Raw genomic sequence first — 12,559 nt, forward strand, 5'->3', positions numbered from 1 at the left:
TTTGGATTAAATATTTAAAGGTCAGTTTAAACATTATTCACAGTGTTAGAAGGAGCTTAGAATAATATCTGGCATTTAGTAAGTGCTCAAAAAATACAAACTATTGTTATTACTAGGCAAAAATCATTACCAAATTAATATTGAGCACTTTATGATGCTCACACCCTTCAACACAACACACACATACAGCTACACATCTGAAAATGAAAAGCAATTTATAGATAGAGTTACTGTATTTTCTTAAGTAAGACCTAGCAATATTTCCTCTGTGGGCAGCACGAAAAAAAATAATCTGTTAAATTTTATAAAATATTAATAATGCTTTTCTAGATGGATAAAGAAAACTTGGGAGCTGGAGTGGCTTTAACCAGTAGGTCCTTAGGCTCCCAGATGGCCAGGCAGTAAGATTTCTCCTGCTTTATCTGAGGTGGGTCCCACCCTGATAGCTGGATATGAACAGAACGAGTAGAGCTTGCATCTTGCATGAAGGCAAGCTCCAGAAGGTCAGCTAAAGGTCAATTTAAAAGCAAGGAATGCTACTGACCAAAGTGAGTCCTCCATAATTAGAGGCTGAAATTCAAGGGGCCCAGTCAACTGTCAGTAAAGGCTTCAATGGAAAAACCAGATTTTTCCATTGAAATTAATATTAATACAAGTAGATATTAATACAAGTATTTGCTCTTTTCTCTGATGAAACCGAGACTATAATTTAGAGGGTACCCAGCAACTGTGCCAACCTTTTTAGGTATATTTTAATATTGGGGGTCATGTTTGCCTCATGATAGCTAGGTGATGATAGAGTCTTCTTAAAATCCTAAGGCCAGAATGACTTTTTTTTTCACCAACGACTTTTCCGTTTCATAGCACAAGCAGAGCTGACCACCCATTCATTAAAAACAAATCTCCCAGGAAGAAAGTCTGATTAGCCTCCTTTCCCCTCTTTACACATTGCAGCATCCAAATCACTGTGCCTATGGAGAAAGCCTTTGTTCCCCCAAGCTGGTCATATGAGAACATGGAAGAGTTCCTCACCACCACCTGTGGAATCATATTGTCCTCTGGCCAAAGATTTATTTTAGGTAAAGAAATTCTAAACCTTAAAGGTCTAACACATTTTAGCAATACTATGGCAAAAGAAAACTTAAAGAACAGACCTGTTTTTGGGCTCTTTTTACTTCTTTCAGATCAAAGAGGTGAGAATGATTGGTGTTGTTGTTAAAATATTGGATAGCATATCTCAGAACAGGCTCCAAGTCGGGGCTGTTAGTAGATATGGGATGCACACAGCCAAGGCACTCATACTGGGCTGTCACCACGGGGCCCTCGGCTTGACAAAGAGTAGGCAAAACGGCAGCGTTAAGGAACGAAATCTACATTCACATACATTGCCCTGAATAAGTCAGATAATTCATCAATAAAAAGCCTTGATAACAAACTTTCCAGTAAATCCTAGTAAGCACTAGAAAAAGAAAACACAAGACTGCTTTTGAGTCAGAAGGAAGGCCTACCATTCGCTTAGGAACATCTTGTATGCATTCTGTTGTGCATGGTTATTTAAAATTTATTTTAAAGTCACTTAAAATTACAGGAGTGATACACGAATCTATCCTCATAAAAATCAAAACATTACAGATGTATTTTAATTTACTTTGCAGTGTTAATGAAAGCCCCTTGAAGCTGGACTCAGGGTGTAATACATTCTATATCCTTTCTACTGAACAAACATGTATTTCACACCTGCTGTAACATGTCCTGTGCTGAGCCTGGCTGTGTGGATACATAAATTCATTAGTAATGTTCACTGCCATGAAGGAGTTGGACAAAGTCAAGGGGGAGAGACAGAACTGGAGATGGATGATTTCAATATAATTCAGCAAGAACCTGGAAAGGCAGGAGCCCAGAGTAAGCACAGGAAAGGCTTTTCGGAGGAAAAGACGCTGAGCTAACAAGGGTGAAGAGCAGTCAAGGTAAACCTCACAACCCGAGGTGTGAGGCCTGAGGAGAAGGGACAAATGGGTCTGGATGAAGCAGGATGAGGCAGGGACAGAGGTGTGGGACAAGGTGTACACACAGCTTATCAGTTTATAGCAGGAGACAGGGAAGGGTGATTTGAGGTTTGAGCAGTCGGTAGGGAAGCAGGGAAGCAGGCTTCCCTGCTAGCTCAGTTGGTAAAGAATCCTCCAGCAGTGCAGGAGACCTCGCTTCAATTCCTGGGTCAGGAAGATTCCCCAGGAGATGGGATAGGCTTTCCACTTCAGTGTTCTTGGGCTTCCCTAGTGGCTCGTGGCTCAGACGGTAAAGAATCTGCCTGCAATGCTGGAGACCTGGGTTCCACAAAGAGTTGGACACGATTGAGCACAGAACTCAGCATTCAGAAGAGAGACCTCTGTTGTGCAGCCTGAGCTGTGCTCTGTAGGCCTGGATTCCTATCTTCCTGGGTCACCCTCTCCTTTGACGACCCTGGTGTAAGCTATGGCGCCCTCTCCTGGAAGATGCACATACTCACAACTTTCTCCACTCAGCTGGGGGCCTTTCCTAGACCTTCTGAAGTGAATTAAGAATGGAATGCAAGCCCTTGCTGCTGCTGCTGCTGCTGCTGCTAAGTCACTTCAGTCGTGTCCGACTCTGTGCGACCCCACAGACGGCAGCCCACCAGGCTCCCCCGTCCCTGGGATTCTCCAGGCAAGAATACTGGAGTGGGTTGCCATTTCCTTCTCTAGTGCATGGAAGTGAAAAGTGAAAGGAAGTCGCTCAGTCATGTCCAACTCTTCACGACCCCATGGACTGCAGCCTACCAGGCTCCTCCGCCCATGGGATTTTCCAGGCAAGAGTACTGGAGTGGGTTGCCATTGCCTTCTCCGATGCAAGCCCTTAGGGAGAAGGAAATGGCAACCCACTCCAGTGTTCTTGCCTGGAGAATCTCAGGGACGGGGGAGCCTGGCGGGCTACAGTACAAGGGGCCGCAAAGAACTGGACACAACTGAGCGACTTAGGACACTTTTCCTGTAAGAACGGGAAGCCACTGAACGAGTTTTAATAAAACAATGTAAAATGTTTAAAAGGAGAGAGTTTGTATTAGATTACCAGTGTTCATAACAGATAGCCTTCACCCCCTGATCAGTGACAGCACATGTGGCCAAAAGGGGAAGTAATGAAGGAGTCCTGGGTCCCTTGACCCTGGGGCTCTCACTATCCAAGGGTGTAAGATCCCTCAGTCAGCAGCTCAACACAACCCCCTTTGCAACTGTGGGTCAGCTTTCTTTCCATAAACGTGTCAGGAAAAATACTTACTGGGAAATATTCATAGCTTTACCCCCTCCTTTCCTTGTAGAAGTTAGATTGAATCAGGATAATGGGCAAAGTTAAAAAACCAGAGGGGATTACATGGGAAAGATGAGAGAAATTACTGATGTGAAAACAAAAAAAGATGAACACAGGAGGTGAAAGGGGGAGATGGAGAAAGCCCAGAGGCTGGTTTGCTTGACCTCAAGGGCAGCTCCCAACTAGGGTAGGAGAAGAGATGGAGCAACCTTCTGAGGGTGAGAAGAGCAGAGAAAGATGCAAACTCAGTTTTTTCGGGTAACCGAATGATTTTTCCACCCCGTCCCAATTTCTAGAGAGACTTTTAAATTAAAATAAAGATTTAAAATTTTGAAATTCCAAAACATATCTGGCCAAAAAGGTTTCAGATAAAGGATTGTGGACCTAGCAATAATTTCTGAAGGTGTAGCTGAGTATTTTTTCTCATGGTACATATGTGCTGTGCTCTGGATAATGTTAAAATCTGCTTACAATATAGAGTTCTTAAGCTGAATAATAAAAAGCTATTCTCATCAGAAAATTTTAATGACTTGTGATTTCTGTTTTGGACTCTCTTTCTTTGAATGCAACTTCTTGCAAGAATGGGAACTCAAGGGATGTAGTTTTTGTGGGTATGCTATGGATGATTAAGGCTGAAATAGAAGAGTCACCACGACAGTGAGGTTCACCAGGGTGGCTGAAGATGCTGTTCTGGAGCTCGCTTGTAAGCAAAGGCCAGTTCCAGAATGGCTTTTGTGACTAACATCACCTAAATGTGTCCATCCTTCTGTACCTGGCACATCTGCCACAAGAGGAAAGGAGCTAACAGTGGTTATCTGTTGATAAGCTGCTCCATACTTAGAATCTAAAGGACTTTCATTTATGAAGGGTCTATTCCAACCACTCTGCTAATTACTAGCTGTGGGATCTTGGGCAAGATACTTGCCTGCTGTGGGCCTTAGTTTCTTCATTTGTGAACTGGGATATTACTATTTGACTCATAGAGTTGTGAGGATTAAATATGTTACTGCATATGAAGTGATTAGAACTGTGGCTGGTAATAAGCGCTCAATAAATGTTAATTGTTACTACTTTTATCTTGACTTCATTCATACATTGCCGGGAGCTGGCATATTGCATATTGAGTGAGGATCTGGAATAGCTCAACTAGAATTCTATCACTGCCGGGGGCCAGCGTGAGGCACTCCGCCCATGGCAAAGGTCATGAGGAAGGAGGCTCGGCATACGCAAAGGCTGGATCGAGCCTCAGGAGTCCCCCTGGAAATTCTCGAGCATCTACCCCCAAAACCAGAGTCTGCCTACTTTCTGCTTTGTGCTTTCACCTACACCTCTGACTTTACGGGGGGCTGTCCCCCACTACCTCTCTCTGAAAAAAGAGTTAGCTTACAGCTCCAGTTAATAATTCCTGGGTGTGACAGTGTTTAACCTACAAACTCCTTTGGAAATCCTCTAGCCTGCCTGAATAGGTTTTTCCGGCCACATGTGATTGTTCAGAGCCTCCCACCTGTGAGAGGCAGGAGATGTTCTAACTGTCTAAACACAGATTCCTTTGAGTAGTTAAAAGATTGATTAGAAATTGTATTGGTGAAGGGTTTTTCACTTATTGGGCCAATGTTTGCTGCTAAGTCTCCATACTCCTTACCTACTGTGTCCTTGGCAGTGTATTGATTGATATGATGGGTGTATAGAAACGTAAAATGCAGCTTTGTCCAATGCTTTTTTGGAGGCTGGTGCCTGACTTTGGAATAATCACCTTTAGAGAAAAATAAGTTTCTTAAAACGTTAACAGGCCTCCGGGCCAGAAGATGATGTCAATCACCTGAACTTTTGCATATGATAAGTTTGAAAGCCTGGCTTCGATTAGGACCAGGAACTGCTGTCCTTGCATGACTCCACCCCTTCCCCCATTATCCTCTATGCACAACTTAAGGTATAAAAACTACTCTGGAAAATAAAGTGCGGGCCTTGTTCACTGAAACTTGGTCTCCCCATGTCACTCTCTCTCTCAAATTCTGGCTGAGTCTCCATCTGGAGCGCGGAACCCGCCACGCTTGCTAATTATGCCTGGGCTTCTAAGATCCGACCGGGGAGGCCTCAGTGTCTCCTCTCCTTCGGGAGAATGGAAGGACGCCTGCGGCCTACGTAAGTGGTGCAAACTTCTTGTCTTGAAGTTTTATTGGTCTCCCGCGTAAACCAAGCTACTCAGCCTCTTTTCTCCACTGAATTTTCCTACTGAGCTATCCTCATTCTATTACTCTTTATATCCTTAATTAACGTTTAATTAAGCAGTTGTTTCCTGACCCTCGCCTATGCCGTCTCTCCTTCGAATACCCTGGATCAGCCGGGGCTGGACCCCGGCAGGTGGCGCCCAAGACAGGCTATTCGAAGGTAAGCTCCCAGCAATTAGGGTCATCAGCCCTATTGTCCCCCCTTCTTGGAACAACTGGGTCATCGGCCCTCTTGTTCCCCCACAGAGCAGTTTGGGTCATCAGCCCTACTGCTCCTCCCTCGGAACAGTTTGGGTCATCAGCCTACTGTTCCTCCCCCGGAACAATCTGGGTCATCAGCCCTATTGTTCTTCCAGTGTTCGGGACGGCTAGGACCCCACTCAAGGGTGCCGCGGATCCCCCTGTAGGATAGACAGGGCGAGAGGAGTGGGAAGTGTTGAAAGTGTTAACGAGTTACACTTAGAGAGAGAAAATGGTTTCTGAAGTTAAAAGGCCAAAGAAAAGCCTGATCTTTTAAAAGCTAAAAGCTTTATCTTCTATTATACTTAATTTTCTGACATGGGTAACACTGAAACTAAGAATGGCAACTCTTTATACAAGTAATCTTGAAACTGTTAAAAAGGCTACTGTTAATTTAGATACTTGGGTGAAGGTAAAAAACAACTAAAAACTTATCCTATAAATATGATTAAAAATGTTCTGGACCCTTGTCATGAGGCTGTGGGATAGCCTATGGGAGAGGCTATAGCGGTGGATGGTAGTGGGTCTCCACCTTCTGCGCAGATCATATTTTCTGCCATTGACAAAGGAAAGGAGGGAGACTGTGCTCTACCTCCCGAGGAAGGAGAGGGCTTTCAGGACGCTGCGGCCGGGCGCCCTGGCGAGCCCCCTCCCCCTCTACACAAACCTTTAAAAATTTATCCAACAATTTCTGATTTAAGGCGACTACCCCACCTCCGCTTGCACCTCCCAGGGCCTAGGAATTCCCCAGTTTACATCCAAAGTCTCCCAGAGCATTGCCTAAAGCTGAAAAAGATAAAAAAAGATTTTTTTTAAACAAAGGAGCTTTTAAAAAATACACAATATACAGAGCCTGCTCCTTGCACAAAATCCCCTCAGGGGGGGCCTCACCCAAGCCAAAAAAAAAAAAAAGAGAGAGAGAAAAATAAAAAGAAAAAAGAAAAGAAAATACAGAAAGATCTAAAGATAGAAAAAACTAAAGAGTGAAAAGGAGAGAGGAATGGAGAAGGAAGGAATCAGGGAACGCAGCAAGATAGAGAAAGGAAGAAAAGGAAGTTAAAAAGATACAGAGAAAAAGATAGGGAGAAAAAAAAATTAGGGAAGAGAAGAGGGTAAAGGGAAAGAAACGAAGGAAAGAGAAGGGTAGCGAAAAAGGAAGGGTGAGAGAAAAGTGAGAAAGGCAGGAAGAGAGGGAGAGAGAGAGACAGTAAGAGACGCTGTGACCTGGTGCCCTGGCGAGCTCCCTCCCCCTCTGCGCAAACCTTAAAAAAAACAAAAAAAAAAACAAAAAAAAAAACAAACTTATCCACCACTTTCTGATTTAAGGCCATCGCTGCCGCCTCCATTTGCGCCTTCAGGGCCCAAGAGTTCCCCGCTTTGCCCCCAAAGCCTCTCAAAGTGTTGCCTAAGCCTGAGGAAGATAAAGTTTTTGAACAGTGGATCTTTTAAAACAGACTGCACAATATGCGGAGCGTGCTCCTTGGAGAAAACCCCCTCAGGGGGGTCTCACCCAGGCTAAGGGGATTTAGCAACAATATTAACCCCTGACTTTCGGGCATTGTAGGACTTGTGCTAGGGTGTAGCTCGCTTTCTTTTCAAAAAATTTCGGTGGTGCATGATGTAGTAGATTCTGGTTACATTGAGAAATTAAAGTTTTTGATCTCGCCGCATACCAAAACTGTGCAAATTAATAAAGGCCTAAGAGTAACACAGCTTTTGCTTTTACCTTATCAGACAGGAAAAAACTTGACTTCTCAAGCTAAGAGCTACAGACCATTTATATCTAGTGATCTAGCCTTTTGGGTGCAGGAAATTACAGTTCCAAGGCCTTTAAAAGATCTTTTACTTCAAGAGAATAAAACGCCAGGGCTATTAGACACAGGAACAGATGTCTCTTAACATTGCTGGGAAAGACTGGCCCAGCTCCTGGCCAACACATACTACTGAAAATGAGTTGGTGGGATTAGAGAAAGTGCTTTGTGGGGTGGGAATGCTGTAAAGAAAAAGATGAGGGAGAGTTTAAAACCTTGAAGAGTAGTGAGTTCCCCGTTGCTGGAAGTATTCAAGCAAAGATTAGATGGTTATTTGTCATCTAAAAAGCTATAGACCAGATTTAGGTTACAAAATGATAACTGGAGAAGCTTATAAAGATGTGCAACACCTCTTTACTTGCTTCTCATATTTAAGTCTGCCAAAAGTTTTAAAAACTGCCCCCTTTGAAGTGCAGAGATTGTTTACTAACTTTAAATGATTTCCAAAAATTATTAGGAGACATTAATTGGATACGCCCACATTTAAAACTGACTACTGCAGATTTAAAGCCTTTGTTTGATTACTTAAAAAGTGATCCTAATTCCAGTTCTAAGAGAAAGTTGACTAAATGAGACAGAGTCAGCTCTTGTTAAAGTAGATGAGACTTTAAATGATCAGTTAATTAGGATTAATATTACCAAAAGATGAGATTAAATTATTCTTGCCACAAAACATACACCTACAAGGCGCTTGTGACAAAAAGGCCCATTGGTTCCGTCTATCAGTGACCCCAAGAAAAATAGTTTTATCTTTTCCCAGCTTGGTGGCACAATTAATTATAAAAGGAAAAAAGAAGTGTGGAACTTTTTAGAAAAGAAGTAGCAAATATAGTAATTCCATTCAATAAGGATCAACTGCAAGTCTTTTACAAAATAGTGATAATTGGCAAGTTGCCCTGATAGATTTCAGGGGTCAAATTTTGTTTCATTTGCCCTCAAGCCCCCACAGTAGTTAAAAGTTCAAAAATGTTAGATTGGAAGTTTGAGGATACCTGTGGAACTTTCCAACCCTATGTAGTTCCTACATTCCCCTTTACCCTATGGGGGAGGGCTGTCTGAAATAGGAGATACTCAGAGAAGGGTTTTCTCAATTTCTTAGTTATCAACAGGCAGTACAATTAACAATACTTTATATATTGTTATAAATACATAATATAAATATATTTGCCTAATTACAGTTTGCCTAATTAGGAATGGGTAGAAATAAAACATAATAAAGGTATACCTAATTTTATTTATAGATCTATACTTAATTAATTTGTATATAAATTAATGTGTATACTATATATGCACATTATATATATACTGTATAATTAAATATATATTGCAGTAATGTAATGTGTGTGTGGCTGATATTAATTGGTATAGATTGATGTGCTGTGATGATATATGTTCTATATACTGTATAATTATATATGTGTGACATGTACTATTGCAGTACATTGGTTTGTGTAGAGGGGGAGGGGGCTCGCCAGGGCGCCCGGCCGCAGCATCCTGTAAGCCCTCTCCTTCCTCGGGAGGTATTAGCTGTGTACGTGTTGTATTGCTGTAATATATATTAATTAACATATTAATTATACAGATTAATTCAAGTATATTGATTTATATATATTATATGTCAATAACTTTATACTTGTTGCCATATATAAATACATATATAAATGCATTTTGCATTTAGGTATATCTGTATACCTGTATACCAAAATGAGATAAGGAGGTTATACATTTATTACTTAAATTTATACAGAGACCTAAACTAAACATTAGACCTAAATTAACATATCCCTAACTTTATGTTGTTAAAATGTAAATTTTAAAAATTTTTAAAATTAAATTGACAACTGCTTGACAATTCCTTTGCCATAAAACCCTCATAGGTGTAATTGGGGAAGCCAGACAAAAAATTGATTTTATGGCAAAACGGCCCCCTAGAGTGGGTCCATCTTCCGGCTCAAACTAAAAAAGTAGCGGCTTCTTATCCAGGATTGATAGCTACTTTGATACTAAAGGAAAAAAGCGGAACATTAAATTACTTGTTAAAGAGCCATCAGAAATTGTAATTCCATATAATAAAGAACAACTTGATGCTCTTCTAATGTTTGATGAGGATTGGCAGATTGCTATAGGAAATTATTTTGGCCAAATTCTGCATCATTTACCTTCACATGTTTTGCTAAATTTTATGTCTAAACACCTGGTTATTTTCCCTGTTAGATGTAAATACTCTCCCATCTCAGATGCTCAAATGGTTTTTACTGACGGGTCTGCTAATGGCAGAGCTTCTATAGTTACAAAAGATCAGCGTAAAGTTTTACATACGCAGGAGACTTCGGCCCAGAGAGCTGAACTCACAGCTGTTATAGAGGCTTTTATTATGTTTGCAGATGAGGAATTTAACCTTTATTCTGATTCTCAGTATATTGTCAGGTTGTTTCCACACATTGAAACTGCGGTTTTGCCTGAAAATAAAACTACCATATTTCATTTGTTAACTAAATTACAGCAACAAATTTGGAAAAGAAATAAAATATTTTTCATTGGACACATTCGGGCTCATTCCGGATTGCCCGGCCCTTTTAAATGCCTTTAATGATTTGGCTGACTTGTTAACCAGAAATACAGTGGCTACTGTGATTGAGGAGGCCAGAGCCTCTTACTTACTTCATCATCAATATGCTACTGCTTTAAGATATCAATTCCAAATTCCCAGAGAGACTGCTTGAGAGATTGTGCGTTCTTGCTTATATTGCCCCACTATTTGTAGTAATCTACCTATGGGAGTTAATCCTCACGGTCTCAAACCTAACGTATTCTGGCAAATGTATGTAGCTCATGTCTCTTCATTTGGAAAACTGTCTTTTGTTCATGTAACTGTAGATATCTTTTATCACGTTATTATTGCAACTGCTCATACCAGAGAGGCAGGTAAAGATGTGATACAACATCTCTTTACTTGTTTTTCATATTTAGGCCTGCCAAAAACTCTGAAAACTGACAATGCTCCTGCTTACACTTCTAAGTCTTTTCAGAAATTTTGTATAAAGTTTCAAATTAAACATAATACAGGCATCCCTTATTACCCACAGGGACAAGCCATTGTTGAAAGAGCGCATCAAACATTAAAAATCCAAATTCAAAAACTAAAAAGAAGGGGAGTTTAAGTATAGCTCTCCCCATCAAATCTTGAAACATGCTCTTTTCGTAATAAATATTCTAAATACTGATCCAGCCGGAACTACTGCAATGCATCGTCATTGGTGGCTGGAGCAATTAAATGCAAAACCATTAGTCAAATGGAAGGACCTCCTCTCAGGACAATGGAAGGGTCCTGACCCATTATTAACTAGCGGTTGAGGATGTGCTTGTATTTTTCCACAGGATGCAGATTCTCCAATTTAGACAGGCTGATTCGCCATGTTGCAGTCCCCCAGACATCCAGTTCACCCATTGCTTCGATCACAAAAGAGGAGCCCGCCAGAAGGGGAAGCAAGATAAACATCGAGATCCCGGCGGGACCGACGGGGCTGCTGCAGCGCGAACTCCAACCAGAAAATAATTCTACTTATTCTGTTTTGGCTTGTCTACCCTCTCCTTATGTTTTTCTCTTTACCAATGATTCTGGAAAACTTAATGTACATGTGACTTTTCACTGGTGGACCCAATGTAGTGACTTGTGAACAATGTATGCTCTCATCTTGTTTAAACCCTCAATATAATGTTTGCTCCTTTGTAGTGTTACAACGTCCACCTTATCTTATGATGTAACCACTTATTGATATGTTAATTATGGTCTCGCTGTGTTACAACTACAAGATTTAATGTGATCCTGACGGTTTGTGGGCCTACTTATTTTAGGAATATCAGCTTTAATAGCAGCAATTACTTCTGTTACTGCGGCAGCAATATCATTGACTCAACAAGTGCATACTGCCCAATATGTTGATACCATGTCTAAAAATATTTCTCTAACTCTAGCAACACAGGAAGCTATAGATAGAAAGTTGGAGATGAGGGTAGACACCTTAAAAGAGGCAATAATGCATACTGGGACTGAGTTACAGGCTTTAAAAGTGAAAATGGCTTTGTCTTGCCACGCTGATTACCGGTGGATATATGTGACATCTTTAAAGGTAAATGAGACAGATTATGAATGGGAGAAAATAAAAAATCATATCTCAGGTGTTTGGAACAGCTCTGACATTGGCCTGGACTTAGGGAAACTTCATAATCAAATACAGACCCTGGAACACTCTCGACTGGATTTTACCGCCGCTGGAGCAGCTAATGACTTTTTTCACACTTTCTCTAACTTCATTTCAGGAAAAAACATTCTGTCTAATATCCTTGGACACGTCGCTGCTGGTGCTTTAATTTTGCTTCTCATATTCATTCTTCCTTGTATTGTCAGGATTCTTCGGCAGAACATTCAGAAGCGACTGTTTTAAGAAATAAAAAAGGGGGAGATGCCGGGAGCTGGCATATTGCATATTGAGTGAGGATCTGGAATAGCTCAACTAGAATTCTATCACTGCCAGGGGCCAGCGTGAGGCACTCCGCCCATGGCAAAGGTCATGAGGAAGGAGGCTCGGCATACGCAAAGGCTGGATCGAGCCTCAGGAGTCCCCCTGGAAATTCTCGAGCATCTACCCCCAAAACCAGAGTCTGCCTACTTTCTGCTTTGTGCTTTCACCTACACCTCTGACTTTATGGGGAGCTGTCCCCCACTACCTCTCTCTGAAAAAAGAGTTAGCTTACAGCTCCAGTTAATAATTCCTGGGTGTGACAGTGTTTAACCTACAAACTCCTTTGGAAATCCTCTAGCCTGCCTGAATAGGTTTTTCCGGCCACATGTGATTGTTCAGAGCCTCCCAACTGTGAGAGGCAGGAGATGTTCTAACTGTCTAAACACAGATTCCTTTGAGTAGTTAAAAGATTGATTAGAAATTGTATTGGTGAAGG

The 12,559-nt window shown here is 41.4% G+C and overlaps 1 protein-coding gene across 3 annotated transcripts in view; it reads right to left on the reverse strand.

Annotated features, from left to right (window-relative positions):
• Nucleotides 1-12,559, reverse strand: part of KNG1 (kininogen 1) — a 32,755-nt gene that overhangs the window by 15,330 nt on the left and 4,866 nt on the right. For all 3 annotated transcript variants that reach the window (XM_006058616.3, XM_006058615.3, XM_006058614.4), the window contains exon 4: nt 1,155-1,327. In XM_006058616.3, coding sequence (XP_006058678.1) covers nt 1,155-1,327 — 173 coding nt within the window. The remainder of the gene's footprint in view (nt 1-1,154; nt 1,328-12,559) is intronic.

Source organism: Bubalus bubalis, chromosome 1, assembly GCF_019923935.1.
Source record: "Bubalus bubalis isolate 160015118507 breed Murrah chromosome 1, NDDB_SH_1, whole genome shotgun sequence".
NCBI classification, from domain to species: Eukaryota; Metazoa; Chordata; class Mammalia; order Artiodactyla; family Bovidae; genus Bubalus; species Bubalus bubalis.